The sequence below is a fragment of the Dama dama genome, chromosome 10, assembly GCF_033118175.1.
Source record: "Dama dama isolate Ldn47 chromosome 10, ASM3311817v1, whole genome shotgun sequence".
NCBI classification, from domain to species: Eukaryota; Metazoa; Chordata; class Mammalia; order Artiodactyla; family Cervidae; genus Dama; species Dama dama.
The window spans coordinates 12,062,495-12,079,710 of NC_083690.1; the positions used below are offsets into that span (position 1 = coordinate 12,062,495).

The 17,216-nt window shown below is 44.6% G+C and overlaps 1 protein-coding gene across 1 annotated transcript; it reads right to left on the reverse strand.

Annotated features, from left to right (window-relative positions):
* Window positions 1-3,167: 3,167 nt before the first annotated feature.
* Window positions 3,168-17,191, reverse strand: RSL1D1 (ribosomal L1 domain containing 1). The gene is made up of 9 exons (XM_061152858.1): window positions 17,017-17,191; window positions 14,341-14,480; window positions 11,988-12,126; window positions 11,020-11,168; window positions 10,830-10,931; window positions 8,723-8,816; window positions 8,511-8,636; window positions 7,341-7,613; window positions 3,168-5,584 (listed from the first exon to the last, which is right to left on the reverse strand). Exons 1-9 carry the CDS (start codon window positions 17,113-17,115, stop codon window positions 5,258-5,260), a joined length of 1,449 nt encoding a protein of 482 aa, XP_061008841.1. The 5' UTR covers window positions 17,116-17,191; the 3' UTR covers window positions 3,168-5,257.
* Window positions 17,192-17,216: the final 25 nt, after the last annotated feature.

Here is a 17,216-nt window from a genome sequence, read left to right on the forward strand (position 1 = left end):
ACTTTCAAACACACCACAACATATATTTTTTAAAAATAGAGTTCCCTTTACCTGATTAAATGAATCTCCTTAATAGCAAACAGGCAAACACATTTCAAGATGAAACCTTGAGCAAAGCTACGTCACTGCGTTTCTTTTATAGGAGACAGGATCTTGACTGGATAATTGCAATAACGTGGATTCTCTGGAGAGCCTTTATCACCTGTCAGCTTTCATCCCAATTAATCCAGAGATAGAAAATGGTGAGAGGCTGAGAAGCTTGTGGGACACTCACGTATCATATACTGATTAAGGATCGTGCATTTATGTAAAACACTAGGAAATCATAGGTTTGTTTATCCGTGGGATGTTGATAGTCATGGTTTCATTTGGCTTCACTTGATGATTTGGTCAAGATGAGGGAAGTCTCTCTCCTTAGCTAGTTGGTACCAGTGGTTTCCAACTGCTGTGAGTTTAAGAAGCCTGGGACCCTTGTTTTTAAAGATTTTTTTCATGTGGACTGTTTTTAAAGTCTTTACTGAATTTGTTACAATATTGCTTCTATTACGTTTTGGATTTTTTGGCCATGGTGGATGTAGGATCTCAGCTTCCTGACCAGAATTGAACCTGCACCAATTCATGAGTTTTTGAAGTGCAGTTCAATGAGTTTTGACATATGTATATATATCTCGAGGAAAGCATCAGCACAAATAAGGTCATAAACACATCCATTGCCTCCCAAAGTTTCTTTGTATCTCTTGGTAATCCACATCTCCCGTCCCATCCCCAGGCAGCAACCTGAAGTATAATTAAGAAAAGAGAACTTTTCTTTTTTCATTAGAATAGAAATTTTATGAGTGAAACTTGAAAAACATAAATGGTTAAAAAAAAAAGAGGGAAATGAAAAATTCTATTTGTGTAAAACAACAATAGAAAATACACTATTCTCCTGTGTTTGAGATGTGGGGTTTGGGATATTATTTTCTCGCAATGTTTAGTCTTTTTTTTTTTTTTTTTTTTTTTGACCACAGGGCTCAACGTATGCGGATCTTAGCTCCCTGACCAGGGATCAAACTGGTGCACCCTGCAGTGGAAGCTCAGAGTGCTAACCACTGAACCACCAGAGAAGTCTCTAGAACATGTCAGTATCTGGTGGTACTCAGGGAGAAACTGGAAGTGATTTAGAGGCATCTATATGAAGTTTGTGAGCTTCCCTGGTGGCTTAGACGGTAAAGCATCTGCATGCCATGTGGGAGACCCGGGTTCAATTCCTGGGTCGGGAAGATCTCCTGGAGAAGGAAATGGCAACCCACTCCAGTATTCTTGCCTGGAAAATCCCATGGATGGAGCAGCCTGGTAGGCTACAGTCCATGGGGTCGTAAAGAGTTGGGCATGACTGAGCGTCTTTACTTTCTTTCACTTTCTGTTTGAAGTTTGTGGGGAAAATGCAAAACATTTTCTGTAATCTGGAATTATATTGAAGTACACCCTATTAGGAAAAACTAAAGATTGAATTTTTATGAAACTCCTCAATAGTAGGTTTTTATATTTATAAATGAGAAGTTTGAACTTGCTTCTGTGAACATTAGTTCTTCTTATCAAAGCTGTTCGAGATATAATTCATGTAACATGCAATTTACCCTTTGCAAGTGTACAGTTCAGAAGATTTTAGTATTTTTTTCACAAGACTACAACCATCACCATGAATTCCAGGGCATTTTCATCATCCCCAAAGAAACCTTGTACCCATTAATGGTTACTTCCCATACCCTCCTTCCCTCTGAACCTGGCAACCACTAATCTACTTTTTGTCTCTATGGCTTTACCTATTCTGGATGTTTTATATAAATGAAATCTTACAATAGATGGTCATTGTGTCTGGCTCCTTTTACTTAATACAGTTAAGTCCCCTACATACAAATTCCATTTCAAGAGCAATTTCGTTAAGTCCAATGAAGTTAGTTAGGTACCCAACTAATGCAATCAGCTATATAGTACTATTTGACCATTTCCAATTTACCTTGATGCATGGACCTAACATTCCAGATTCCTATGCAAGATTGTTCCTTACAACATCAGACTTTTACTTCCATCACCAGTCACATCCACAACTGGGTGTTGTTTTTGCTTTGGCTCCATCTCTTCATTCTCTCTCAAGTTACCTTTCCATTCTTCTCCAGTGGCATATTGGGCACCTACCAACCTAGGGAGTTCACCTTTCAGTGTCCTATCTTATTGCCTTTTCATACTGTTAATGGGGTTCCCAAAGCAAGAATACTGGTTTGCCACGCCCTTCTCCAGTGGACCACGTTTTGTCAAAACTCTCCACCATGACCCTTCCTTCTTGGGTGGCCCTACATGGCATGGCTCATAGTTTCATTGAGTTAGATAAGGCTGTGATCCATGTGATCAGTTTGGTTAGTTTTCCATGATTATGGTTTTCAAGCCTGCCCTCTGATAGATAAGGGGCTTATGGAAGCTTCCTGATAGGAGAGACTGACTGTTGGTGAAACTGGGTCTTATTCCGATGGGTGGGGCTGTGTTACCTCCCTGTTGTTTGACCTGAGGCCAAACTATGTTACGGTAATGACTGTAATGGCCATCTCCTTCAAAAGGACTTGTCCACGCACAGCATTACTTTGCTGACAAAGGTCTATTAGTCAAAGCTATGGTTTTTCCAGTGGTCACGCATGGATGTGAGAGCTGGACCATGAAGAAAGTTGAGCACCGAAGAATTGATGCTTTTGAACTATGGTGTCGGAGAAGACTCTTGAGAGTCTCCTTGGACTGCAAGGAGATCCAACCAGTCCATCCTAAAGGAAATCAGTCCTGAATATTCATTGGAAGGACTGACGCTGTAGCTGGAGCTCTGATACTTTGGCCACCTGGTGCGAAGACCGGACTCGTTGGAAAAGACCCTGATGCTGGGAAAGATTGAAGGCAGAAGGGGATGACAGAGCGTTAAGATGGTTGGACGGCATCACTGACTTGATGGACATGATGGACTTGATGGACTCCTGAGCAAGCTCCAGGAGTTGGTGATGGACAGGGAACCCTGGCGTGCTGCAGTCCATGGGGTTGCAGAGTCAGACACAACTGAGCAACTGGCCTCAACTGATATAGTGCTGTACTGTAATAGGTCTATAAAACTTTTCACACAAATAGTGCATTAAACACAAACACAAAAATCAAGGCAAATATTTTTAATCTTATGGTACAGGACCTAGGACAGTACAACAGCTGGCATTAAGGGGCTGGCATCGAGTGAACAGGCAAGAAGAGTGACTGATGGCGGAGGGAGAAGATAGTAACATTGAAGGATCACCAGCAATAGGAGGTGGAGGGCGAGCTGCAATTTCACTCACCCCTGATGTTGTTGGCACAGGTTCTGGTTCCTTACTAGATTCAATTCTATCCACCCTCTTGCTTCCAGACACCCTGGGCTTGAAATAAAGATACCATACTACTGTACTCTACACAGTACTATACAGTCCATAAAAGCACTACTTACAGAAGATGCACACGTTGACAATATATGCCAGACACGTGAGCCACCTTACATGACTGCACATGCAAACACACATTCCCACCTTGAAAGTTCGGACTTGGAAGTTAACAGGTCATAGTATTTTCAGGGTGCGTCCATGTTGTGGAATGTATCAGTAAGTCATTCCTTTTTGTGGTTTAATAATATTCCATTGAATGGATAGATTACATTTTGTTTATCCATTCATCAGCTGATGGACATTGGGTTGCTTTACTTCTCTATTATGAATAATGCTGCTATAAACATTCAAGGACAAATCTTTCTGTGGACCTATGTTCCTAATGTCCTTGGGTGTATACAAAGGAATGGATGTGGGTAACTCTGTGTTTTAAGCTGTTTGAAGAAATGGCCAGACTGTTTTTCAAAGCAGCTGCACCATTTCATATTCCCATTTGCAATGCATTCCAATTTCTTCACATTCCTCTTGTCCTTTAGGGTCAAGTGGTATATCTCGTTGTGGTTTTGATTAGCATTTTCCTGATGACTAATGATGATCATCTTTTCAAGTGCTTGTTGGTCATTTGTGAATCTTTTGGGCAAATGTCCATTCTGACCCTTTGCTCATTTTAAAAATTGGATTGTCTTTATTTTTGAATTATAGGTTTGTAGTCTTAAATACACCTTCCCATGGAATCTACTTTCTATGGTAAACAAATCAATTATGCTAAACCCCTACATTAAACGTAATGTACTCACTTTAAACAGTCTAAAATGACAGTGGAGTGAAAAACTGTTTCAAAAGCTTTCATGATTTAAAAACCTGGAGAACCGCCTAAAGCTCTTATTCCTTTAGTCGTTCTATTCATCAATGACATGATCTTTGAAAGCATGCCTCACTTTCTCTTTTCTGTACTAGTAACTACATCACTTACTACTAGAGACGTATACTCCAGTTCAAATCCAGCGGAAGTACCTGCAAAGTCAATTTACTGCCTCAGGTATGTTTGACAATGACCTGAAGTTTATAGTCTTTTCTCCTGAGCTTCCTCCCCTAGGTAAGTAAATCTATGTAGGGTGAGGAGTAATCTGGAGGAATAAGGAAAGGCTATGGGAAATAAGTATTTTCTTGCCTCCAGCGTGCAGGATTGGATCCAGGTCTTCTCTAAATGATGATGGTTAATTTCCCTCAACAAATGTACGCTAATTCAGTGATCTGGAACCTTGGGCCATGGAATCAATTATTTTATTTCTGATTCAAGGGTCTTTTCCAAGACCCACCTCAGCATGGGGGCCATGAAACTGGAGTTGGTCACCAGTTCCATGGCTGATTCACATGCAAGTCCACCAGTGGCCTGCAGACAAGCTCTGGATACGTCTGCACAAATTACGGAGCTGTCAAGTGAACAAATGACTGACAGCAGATGAAGAAAAGAATTATCTCACAGGCATTCAAATAAAACACCAACAAGATATGCAATGCCAACAGTGTGTCGTGAAACAAATGTTGACACTTTAATGATAAAAAACACAACCACGAAGCAGCACTGTATTTTCCCTCTATTATATTAGTAAATACACAGAACAACAACAAAATAAATGCACTCACTTTCAACTACTGGTTCTTATACACCCACGAATATGGATCAGAATTACTGTGGATGTATTAAAAAATATATTGAAGTCTAGGTAGGCCTCACTCTGAGGTTACAGCAGGGGTCAGAGTCAGAACCCAGGTATTTTTTTTACAAGCTCTTCGGATAGCTGAATTTCCTGCTGGTTAAGTCTCTGATTTTAGGTTGACTGGCGTACTTTGGGTTTTTTGGGTCGCTGTGTCAGGGTACGGGGGGCTTTTTTTGCAGATTTACTAGCAGTAGTGAAGAACTTGGCCTCTGGCTTTTTGGGAGTCTGTCTTGGGTCTTTTTTCCCCAGTGAAGAGTTTCTTTCTTTCTCTACCTCTTCTTTGACTCTGGCCTTCTTCCCTGGGCCTTTCCCTGGGGTCTTGGTCTCTGCAGCTACTGGGGTCTCCAGGGCTGGGGAGGCCTTTCTCTTCTTCCCACGAGCTGTGCTGGGACCAGGACTCTTTTTCAGAGACTTCTTTCCTGCGGCAGCTTTTTGTATCTAAGAAAAAGAAACAGGTGGTGAATGTGGGCCAGACTACTGACAACATAACCCAAAGAGCTTCTGTTCTTAAAATTTAGAGAGCCCCTAAAAGGCACACTGCAGCGCAGAGAGTAAGGAATGGCCTTTTCCTTGTGACTTGCAAACATTTTGAAAGGCAGCTGCATTTCATTATTAATAACTGTAGAAAGGACCCTGGCATCTTCTTGGTCCAATCAGAGGAAAAATATCTTCTCCTATGGCTGGGGCTAAGCGTCTGGGAAGCACGCGCTGGGAGCATGGCAGGGAGACCTGTGACCTCATCCTGACTCTTCTTCACCCCCAGGAGTAAATTCCCCATATATGGGTTAGGGCCGTGGGTTACCCTGCTGAAAATCAGGGTGGTTGGCTGGTTACCCAGTGAAAATCAACTGTGGGGCATGTTAGAAAAAAGCGGGGACTGTACTCCAGGCTGGGACTCCTGGATTTTCCAAGCACCCTAGATGATCCAAGGATAACATTCCAGCAATGGATTGTGTCCCACAGAGAGACAATATAGACAAAACCACCAACAGGACTTTGTTTCTGACAATATAAAATAACAGATGGAAATTCTGAAAAACATTAAAAATATGGTGAAACTTTTCTTTCTCCAAATTTTCTAGGTGGTTCAAAAGGCACACACACTTCAACACTCTTTTCCAACCATGCCACACAGTTTGTGGGATCTTAGTTCCCCAACCAGGGATCGAACCCAGGACCATGGCAGTGAAAGCGCCGAGTCCAACCACTGGACCTCCAGGGAACAGCCGACACCTGAATACTCTTGAATCGTTATCACTCCAGCAGCGATGCTTCCCCCTCTTTAATCTCCAGCATACCACCTTCCAGTCACATTAAAACAAATACAGCTTACTTCTTCTAGAAACAATTACACTGCTTACAGTAAACATACTGATCACCAACATTAATTTCAAGTATATTAAAAAAATCTCAATAGCACTTTGGGGATACTTTAAAAAGGAATATTTTCACTAACAGAGGAAAATTATAATTTTGTTGAATATTTTAAGGATTACTGTTATAAAAATACACAGAACATGTAAAGTGTAGTGATAGCCGTGGGATGACCCTGATGGGCTGTGCCCAGAGACGCTGTAAGTCTCCCAGACACATCACGAAAGCCACCCTCCAATCTCTTAAAAAGGACCCACTGCTCCCCTCTGTCTCTCCCCAGTAGCTGGATGGATACCCTGAGTGAAAACATTAACAAAGCACCCCAAAATAATAAACTTCAGTTCCTTATAACCACCTCCTCTGAAACCCATGAAGTCAGACTTCTGTTAAGAGCCACGCCAGGACCGAGTGTTTGAAAAGGTGTCAGAGGCGGGACCCAGCACCCAGGTTTCCTCTCAGGTAAGTTTTCTGAGATGAATGATGTGGTGACTGAGGACTCACCTTCGGAAACTGAATCTGCTCTTCAAAACCACAGGCAACATGGTGGAATTATTAGCATTATTAATATGGCTGAGTCTCCCTTGATTCCAAGGTACATGAAGAAAGCCTTGGCTGACTACACGTCACTCCAATATTTAAGGAGGGAGGCAGAGTCAGTCAAAGATTCTTGGGGCTCACCCTGGTATTTTTCATCCCTTAGTTCACAAATTTTTACAAGAGCTGCCTCCCAGGTGTAGCACTTCCTGTCCCTCAGCAGTGCCTGCTGGCACACGTGGGCCCCAGAACCATCCACAATGGGCACCAATATTAATGAAAATACCTTGGTGCTTCCCGCAGCTGGAGTTTCCTTCAATGGCACCAGCAATGGGATTTCATCTTCAGAATCGTCCTGTGCTTTAGGCAGGGCGCTCACCCCACCGGTCTCCTTCTGGGGTGCAGGGTCCTGGGCTGGAGCACCCCCGGTTTTGGGAGCCACCGTGTCTGTCGTCGGGGCAGGTTTGGCCTTTCCAGCCTGCTTCAGAAGCTTCTTCTCTTTCTTCTCCTGCTGTCTTTTAAGAGCTCTTGACTTCTTCTTTCGGCTTTTCTTTGATACCTCCAAAAACAACCAAGCCTAATTTTAAGGGCAGAATCTTCTTAGCACATGCAGTCAGGTCTTTCATCAGCTCCAGAAAGGGCTGAGACCTGCACAAGATCCAAGCAAACCAGCCCCATTGCCACCACTTGAAACCCAATTTCACTTTGTCTCAAATCCACAGCCAAAGATGCATTTTATGTGGTAAATTCTATCCAGAATCTGAGTATGTGAAGCGTGTAGTCACCGGCTGTGTGGAAGTCAACTTAGTCTATAGGCTGAGTTACAAATAATCCAGAACTATACAGTATGTGTTGTGAAACAGCTGGTCTTCCATACATGCAGGGTTCCATATCTACAGACTCAATCACATGTGAATCAAAAATGTTCTGGGGGGGGGGTCCCCAAAGCTCCAAACAGCAAAACTTAAAATTTGCCGCACTCTGGCAACTGCATTCAGTTCACACTGCATTTAGTATTATAACTTAAAGATGACTTAAAGTATATGGGAGGATGTGTGTAGTTTAACTTATATATGGGACATTGTTTTTCAGGCACAAAAACAAAACAAACAAACAAAAAAACCACTCATTGGACACATGGATGAACATGGCTGGAGAAAGACTGAATCAACTAGGAGACTGGTCCAACTAATAACAAAAGGTTCCCTTTTCTCTCCTGCCACTTTTTACAGTAGTACCAGCAGTACTTAAAACCCACACACCAGAACCAAGAGGCATGTCAGCCTCAAGGAGTCTTACATTTTGCCCACGAATAACCAAGTACTCAACAGCCTAGATTTTGGGTTTCCTCTTCCTCTCAACCTCTCTTGCAGGCTCTTCTGAACCTCTGTTCTCTCTTCTTGAGCTGTGCTTACAGACGTGATGAAGCCTGTCCCGGATATGAGCTTCTACTAACCTTTTTCAACAGGTCTCGTGCGTGGAGTCCCTGGGCTTCGCCCTGACAGCTGACAAAGGACGAGAAGACAGGCAGGGACACTGACCGCTCAGTCTTCACGAACAAGAGCTTCACGCTCTCCCACTTCTGAAACAGAGAAGAGCAACGTCACCTGTGCGGGTTTTGCTTCTTTGATATGAAGGACGGACTTCGAGACATCTGCGAGACCGTACCTCTGGCAGTTTCTGCGAGAGCCTTTCTGCAACGGCAACGACATTTTCAACGATGTGCTCAGTCGGCATCCCCGTGTGACCAATGCGGATAGTGCTGAAAAAGCATCCGACACAGAGATATGAAAACGTAACTTATTTCTCAAAATAAAGCATAGGCTGGTAAATGAGAAACAGAAGTACACAACCCAAACATTTTTTTTAGGGTCGAAACATTAAGATCTTTAGGTCCTCCATTTATTTTAAGAGATGATCACCCTTCCTGCTCTAGAAGAAATACCCTCCTCCTGAAATATCCAGAGGTGATGAGCCACTGCTCTCTGGCGATCCAGATGGGGGAATGGGTGTATGGGTGCGGCTGAGTCACTTCACGGTACAACAGAGACTACCGCAGCTTTGTGAGGTCACCATACCCCCGCCAGCAAAGCAGGAAGTGAGCCAGAGGCTGGCAGGGCCAGTGGGGAGGGCCGCCGGGAATCCCACCTGCATTCTGGAGAACACGGGTCCCCAGGCCAGCCCCTCAAGCTTTGAGGGTGATAACCCCCAAGAGTGGCTGTTCTGGAAAGGACCCACTCCCAGGAGGACCGCCTGCTATCTTTAGAGCCCCAGTGCCCTGACGCAGCATCAGCTGCTCGTGGAATAGCATCTTCTGGCTGAGAGCAAAACTATCTCCTCAGCTGAAGCAGAGGGCACCCAGGGGCCAGTAGAGAGCCCGGAAGTGCCCACAGCTCAGCCACCAGGTCCCCTGGTCCTGCCAGCTCCCACTCTCCCTACCAGGGGAGCTGACAGGTTGGTGGGTTATCTGCAGAATGAGGGTGACATGGGCTGGTGATCCCACCTCTCTCAAACCAAAGAAGGGGTCGCCCATTCTGTGTGCCCACTGGCACGGACCTGAAGCACACCCTGAACCAGGCCTCTGACCCTCAAGCTAACTGCTTCCCATGAATCACTACTTTCAGGTCAGCCTATAATCTATAGAGTGGGGGGTCCAGGCCTGACCATCAACTCTACTGAGCTGCTTAACTCACCCAAGAAGGAGGGTTCCCACCTGCAGGCAGAAGATGACACCAGAGTCCACCAGTCTCCCCAGCCATGCCCTGCTCTAACTCACCCGGAGACACTGCTGAGGGCTGGCCTCCCTGGTGAGCAGAGCCAAGACATCCTATTTTGTTATGGATGTGACCACTGAGTCCACATGGGCTTCCAGGGAATCTCTGGGTGGAAAGGCTCTACAACCCTGCCCTACTGGCAGACGCCCAGCTCCACACCAGATGTCCCAGTCATCAGATTATATATTTTATGAAATGATGTTGAATTACGTTCCTCCACACAACTCAAAACATAACCCTCCCTTCAGGCAGTCAAACTCAACCTGCTTCTCAGTCTAATAAAAAAAAAGCAAAAGGCTGAGCTGCTATCTGTCCACCTGAAGGCTGGGATGCAGTCACTGCCCTAAAAGGTCTTTGGTGGGTGAGGGGATTCCACCCAGCTCAGCATTCCAGGAAAGAGAAGCTCCATGAGACCATGCCGAGATATAAGACAGGCTGGTGAAACAGGGAGGATGCCAAACTCACTTCTGAAGAAGTTAAAGCAAGACTGAAGTGGGCCTGGACTTTAAAGGATAAATGATGTTAGTCAACACAGAAGCCCAGAACTACTAATGTTCCCTAAGCATTGGTTTTATTCTCCTGTTTTCCTGAACATCCGGAGATGCCCTGTCTAATATAGTAAAAGTCAGTAGACATGCCTTTTAAAATTCAGCTAAAATCAAGAGGAGTTGGAAATTTGGTTCCTCAGCTGCAGCAGCCACATCACGAGCTCAGCAGCCACGTGTGGCTTGTTCTCCTATGAGACTGCACAGCCACAAACCATCTCCAGCACTGTGGAAAGTTCTAGGGGGCAGCACCGTTCTAGAGAACTGAATGCTTCTAAGGAATGAATTTTAGTTTTAGCTGAAGAATCGATTTGATTCACACCATCTTATAAATGTTCACTCAGCCACCGCTGTTGTTGTTCAGTCACTGAGTCGTGTTCGACTCTTTGCAACCCCAATAAAACCATTTCTAAACATAAAATTAAACAGAGGCGCACCTTCATGCCTTTTACCTACCTGCAAGAGCCGCTCTTAGAGATGTTTAAGACTGTTCCCCCAATGCAGTCGTTGATCTCTCTAGATAAAGTCTTGGACTGAAGGTTTACAGATACTGGAACCCTAGAATAACACAATGGCTCTTTACCGCAGCACATACATAGCCGTGAGCGTCACGTTACTCAAGTCCAGTCACAGCTGAGAAACTTACTTCTTTCTGTTGTAGAAATGCCTCCCCAGATGTGAGGGCAAGAGCCGCCTGATTCTGGCATCTGTAATGAAGAAGTCAAAACTACCCAAGAGGCGGAGCTTGGCTTCATAGGCTTTATATTCCTTTTTTAAAGTTCGGAGGGGGATAATCTAGAAAATTTAAGAAAATGTAAAAACATGAATATACAAAATAGAAACAGACTCAGTGACAGAGCAAACAAACTTATGGTTACCAAGGGGTGGGGGGGGGGAACAAATTAGGAGTTTGGGATCAACAGATACAAAACAATATTGTAAACCAGCTATACTCTGATTAAAAGAAGAAGAAATACAGCGACAATTTGTGTTTAGATTTTAAAATGCCCTGGAGTCACAGCTGAGTGGACACGAATGTGCCTGAAACAGCACAGGCACTAGGATGAATGCTGGGGACACAGAGCAATGAGCGGGACCCTCAGCTAAAGACACTGCACCACCAACTACAGACAGGGCAGGAAGTGCCGAGCCAGAGGCAAACCCAGGACACCCCGAAGGAGAAAAGAGCAATTTAACAGAGCAACTTGTGTAAAATCTTCAAGACAGAAACATCGCTGATGCACATGTAGAGCTCTTAGGCCAACAAACCTCAACAGCTCATTCGTTACAAGGCAGAGTGACTACATGCCCTACCCAAAGCCAATGAGAGTTAAAAAGGGAAAATTAACTTAAAAATTAAATTCCCAAGAGAGGAACATGTACTAGGTAACGTATTATTTGTCTTTTTAACTGAAATCTTTTTTGGGGGGGTGCAGGCAGCAGGGAGAGCCAACAGGCATGAGGGATCTCAGTTCTCCGACCAGAGCTCGAACCCAGGCGGCCCCCTGCAGTGGAAGCACAGGCTCTTAACCACGGGACCACCAGGGAAGACCCTCTTGTCACTCCAACTGAATCCACTCTTTAGTTGTCTTGAAATATTAACCTGCTCCCTACCTGAGAAATGGTTTTGATCCCATGCTTGTTTAGAAGCTTCTTATAAAAACGCTCTGTCTGTTCAGAGCTTAAATTGGGTTCATCTTTGGTAAATAAACAAACATCTGCTAAATCTGATCGAATACCATGAGGCAAAGACCTGCAAAATACATGAGACAGACCAAGGAATAAGGCATTATAACTGATCATATATATGTTTATATTCCACAGAATACACAATAAATCCAGTCATTTCAATAAACGTTATTCATGTTTTTTTTAAACAAATAAGCTACTGAGCCCAGCACACACACACAGTTTTCAATGGTACAGAAAAGTTAAGATTCAAGTACTAAATCACCACAAATATCCACAGACTGAAATACCATTACCATTTGGGATACAATTAAGAGTTAAAATGATATCAAGGACACTCAAAATAGTACAAACGTAACTATTATTTGGCCACAACACACATGGCATTTTAGTTCCTTCCAGGATTCAAACCTGTGCCTCCTGCATTGGAAGGTGGAATCCTAACCACTGGCCCACTAGGGAAGTCTGATCATTATTTTATATGTTTGCTATATATACATATGTACTATGAAGTGCTAGAATAATCCAGTTTCATTATGGCAGTTCTGGTTCAGAATGCCACCTTGCAGAAACCTCTGGGCTCCATAATCGTAACTCTTAAGAGCTAAAACAGAAAACACAGCAAACCTACAGGGACCAGCAAACATGCATTATGCTGAGTCTCAAAAAGGGAACAAACGGCTTAGCTCGGGTGCTAGGTCTGTGTCCTGAGGAAACATTTCCTTAGTTTAAGAGGAGAGCAAGCCACAGCAACAGGACTTGGACAATGAGGTGGCAAGTGGCAGAAATCAACAAGAGGTGAGCAGTTGGGAAAGTAACCTAGAGAATGTGAGGGCAAAAGTGTGGAATAAGGAAAGACACAGCCGGATATGTAAAGCAGTAACTAAAACAACATGGCTAGGGCTGTTCACGGGGATGAGGTTAAGAGAGTCTGAGGGTTAAAAGGGTCTTCCCAATTTGTAAACATTCTTTAAAAAAAAAAATATTTTTAGATGTCTTCATTGACTTTGTTACAGTGTTTCTGTTTTTTGTTTTTAGCCAAGAGGCATGGGGGATCCTAGCTCCCCAATCAGGGATCGAACTTGCACCCCCTGCATTAGAAAGTGAAGCCCTAACCACTGGACATCTGGGGTGTCAGGGAATGAGGATTCCTACGTGCTGTCTCTCTTGAGTCCTCTGTCCCTCTTCAAGCGGAACAGCACGCTGCTCCCAGGGACTGAGGTCATTGTGTGAGGCAGGCTTGGGTCTCCTTTAGTAAACATTCTCTTTAGGACAAAACTGCTTAGTCTTGCTCCCCCTTCATGAGATATGGATTGTCTCCTGGCCTTGTGACTAGGATTACCCCTTGTTCCCTTGGTAACGGTTGCTGTATGTTTGGTTTTCTGATCCCTGTCTTTCCTGAAAGAAGTTTCTTGTACTGCAGCCTATATATACTCATAGAAAAATCATTAAAGCACCTTTGCTCCATCAGAGCTCAGGTCCCCGGGTCTTTCTCTCTCTTTTACTTTCTTATCGTCGACTCCGTACCACAAGGTTCCGGTCCATTAAAGGACCCCAACACTGGTGGTAACATCTCCAATTGCAGTTATTCATAACCCCTATCCTCCACCCTTATGGGGGAAAGAAAAGCTATCCCACACCCTGCTTTCTATAACAGAGTTAGCTTTGGAAATGAAGGATTTCACAGAGAGGCAGATTACCAGACAGAATATAGGACACCCAGTTAAACCTGAAACATTTTTTTAAGTATAATTATGTCCCCATGCTGCATGGGACCTACTTATACTAACAAAAAAAATTCTCCTGTATTTTTATTTGCTAAGTCTGGCATCTTTGACCTGAGAGTTCTAGCAATAAGAATGTGTAATCTTCATGGGTTTCTTTTCTGTGAGGAATTCACGGTCAAATTTTTAATAGTCTCTGTATACAGGAATGAGTTTAGCGCCTCAGTAATTTTAGCTTGGAACTAGTTTGACATGGAAAGATAAAAGATTCTATAAAACTACAAAAGCTGTTTCATTTATTCTAACCTTTGTCCTCTCAAAAACCAGGTTTTCAGATTCAACAGAACTGAGTTTGGCTTTGGTCAAACCATCCACCAACCATTCAGAAAACTGATAGAATTTTTAGAAAATTTAAGCATGTCTAAATACGATGGTTTTCAAACCAGGTATTGTGAGTTTGCAAAGTTTCCACCAAAAACTAAGTTGACAGTTGTCAAAGCTGCACAAAACAGCCAACCAGTTAAGACCAGCAAAAGTAGAAAACAAGAACTTACAATCTGACTCTCAGTTCTTTACTTGGAATTTTCCATAATACCACCATTAAAAAGAAATTTTCATTCTCATTCAGAAGTAATCCATTTGCGTTCTTCCTGGATCTGGAATGTGCCAACAGAGCCTCCACTGCTTTCTTAACCTGCAAAGTGGAGATACACAAGTCAAATTTCAATCGAATTTAGCAAAATTCAGAATCTAGCCCCTCCCCAGAATTTGCCCCTGCTTCAATTTCTATTTTCACAAGTAATCTCCACAACCATACTCATGAAGGATGTGCAATTTATAATCAGGGGAATGCAGTCACCTGAAGTCCAGTGGTCAAGACTATGAATTTCCACTGCAGGAGACACAGGTCCCCGCAAGGCCAAAACAAAACATCAAGCGGGAGCACGCTTCCCCTGCACTCAACCATGAAGGCAGCAAACCCCATAAAAGCGCAATACATCTGCATCTCATGTTTTCTGAGTGCTTATTATGCGCCAGGCCCCCCTGGCCCCCTTGCTTTGTTTGCATCACCTTCTCTGATCCTGGAGAGCAGAGCCCATTTTTAAATGCGAGGAAGTTACCGAGGACCAAGCGACTTGGCCAAACAGCAGGGATATGTGTACACGCACAACTTATTCACCTCGCTGTACAGCGGAAACTAATACAATGTTGTAAAGCAGCTACACGGCAATAAAAATTAACAAAAAATTAAACTTTCTAATTTGCAGCTTTATTTCTAACAAAGCCTAATTTTCAGAATGTTAAAGGGAAAACCAGTCCATCCTAAAGGAAATGAGTCCTGAATATTCACTGGAAGGACTGATGCTGAAGCTGAAACTCCAATACTTTGGCCACCTGATGGCAAGAAATGACTCAATGGAAAAGACCCCGATGCTGGAGAAGATTGAAGGCAGGAGAAGGGGACGACAGAGGATGAGATAGCTGGAGGGCATCACTGACTCAATAGACGTAAGTTTGAGTAAACTCTGGGAGTTGGCAATGGACACAAAGGCCTGGTGTGCTGCGGTTCATGGGGTCGCAAAGAGTCGGACACGACTGAGCCACTGAACTGACTGAACTGAAAAGGAAAACTTGGTAGGACCTTAGAAAAGCATTCTTTTAGAATACCCAGAAGGAGTCAAATCAGTCGTGTGGTTTTCAACGTATAATTTGGGCCTGTTTTAGAGACATTCCCTTTTCTCTTGCCCCACTGTATTGCTGTTATAAGGTGATTCCTTTTGTGTTCTGATACCTACTCATCTTGCAAAAAACTTAAAATATTTAAGCAATGTTAAACTCGGAGAAGGGGACAGCAGAGGATGAGATGGTTGGATAGCATCACTGACTCTATGAACATAAACTCCAGGAGACAGTGAAGGACAGGGGAGCCTCCATGCTCTGGCTGGACATGATTTAGCAATGGAGCAACAAAAACTCTGTAAGGCAGTTCAAAATGGAGTCACAGTGGCCAGCATGAACTTCTGTATCAGTTGTTTTAAAACATCTGCTACCAATTTCCCTGGTGGTCCAGTAGCTAAGACTCTGTGCTTCCAACGCAGGGGCCTGGGTTCCAACCCTGGTCGGGGAGCTAGATCCCACATGCAGCAACCAAGAGTTTCCACATGAGGCCACTAAGACCCAGATCTGTCAAATAAATATTTTTTAAAAATCTGCTGTAAGACTGCAAGTGTCTCCGAGTGGTAAACTGAGAGTGTTACTTTAGATGAGAAATTCGATGGGCAACGTGTGTGGAACAGAAGGAGCAACTGATAGAGCCATGACCCACTCCCCTGTAATAACTGTGTGTGCCAAGTCTCCTCAGTGGTGTCTGACTCTCTGGAACCCCATGGACCCACCAGGCTCCTCTGTCCATGGGATTCTCCGGGAAAGAACACTGGAGTGGGTTGCGGTTTCCTTCTCCAGGGGATCTTCCCCACCCAGGGATCAAACTCTGCGTCTCTTTTGTCTCCTGCACTGGCAGGTGGGTTCTTTACCACCACTTCTCAAAAAGAGACCCCGGAGCCGAGAGAGGTGAAGTCTCCTCGCTGGAGGGCCCGTCTCCAAGCTGCTGAGAGCTGTTTTAGACGGATACTGCCGGAGGCCTTGTTTCAGCAGGAGCCTGCTTCCCTCTCGGGCTTGTTAAAGAGAGCAGCTGCCTGATGCTTCTTGTGCTGCGACGCCTCCTCCCAGGACTTCTCCTCGGAGGCTACTCTGTGTTCTGCGCTAATTATTTGCAATCAACTGAGAGGTTTATGAATTAGAAGAAACAAAAGGAAAAAAGGGCAAACGGCAGGGAAGCACAGCCAGATGGGCCTCACCCCAGGGCCCCAAAGTATACCTGAAATCCAACCAAACGTAAGGGACTCGCCTGGCGGTCCGGCGGTTAAGACTCTGAGCTCACATTGCAGATGTCACGGGTTTAATCCCTAGTCGGGGAACTAGAACCCCGAAAGCCGCGCGGAGCGGCCATTAAAAAAAAAAAAAATCAACTCAACAGAGCCAGGTCGCAGGGCTGGAGGAGGCGGGCGTCTAGCCGGCTGTTTAAGGCAGCAGGAGAGCGGAGGACACAGCGAACGAGCGACCCTAAGCCCAGAAGGCCTCCACAAGGGCGCGGAGCCCGCCCTCGGAATCCGCGACTCACAAGGCCTCGGCTGCCCCGCTTCCAAACTCCCCGCCCAGGGGCCACTCACCTGCTCTTTGTCCAGCTGCTCCGGGCCGGCCGGGGTCTCTGGAGTCGAAACTGAAGTCTCGGTTGAAGTTGACGGCGGAGTAGAAGCCGAAGCCTCCATGTCGCCCTCACCGCGTGGAGACTCGCGTGCCGACCCGGGGGCTCGCTCTCTTTGCGCACGCGCGGATCCAAGCCCGTAGCCGGAAGCTGGGAGGCGGGAAC

Coding starts and splice junctions, on each gene's coding strand:
- RSL1D1 (XM_061152858.1), bottom strand. CDS start 17,115: ATGGAGGCTTCGGCTTCTACTCCGCCGTCAACTTCAACCGAGACTTCA. Junction 14,481..17,016: donor AGCAGCTGGACAAAGAGCAG/GTGAGTGGCCCC, acceptor TCCACTTTGCAG/GTTAAGAAAGCAGTGGAGGC. Junction 10,932..11,019: donor CATTTCTACAACAGAAAGAA/GTAAGTTTCTCA, acceptor GTGTTATTCTAG/GGTTCCAGTATCTGTAAACC.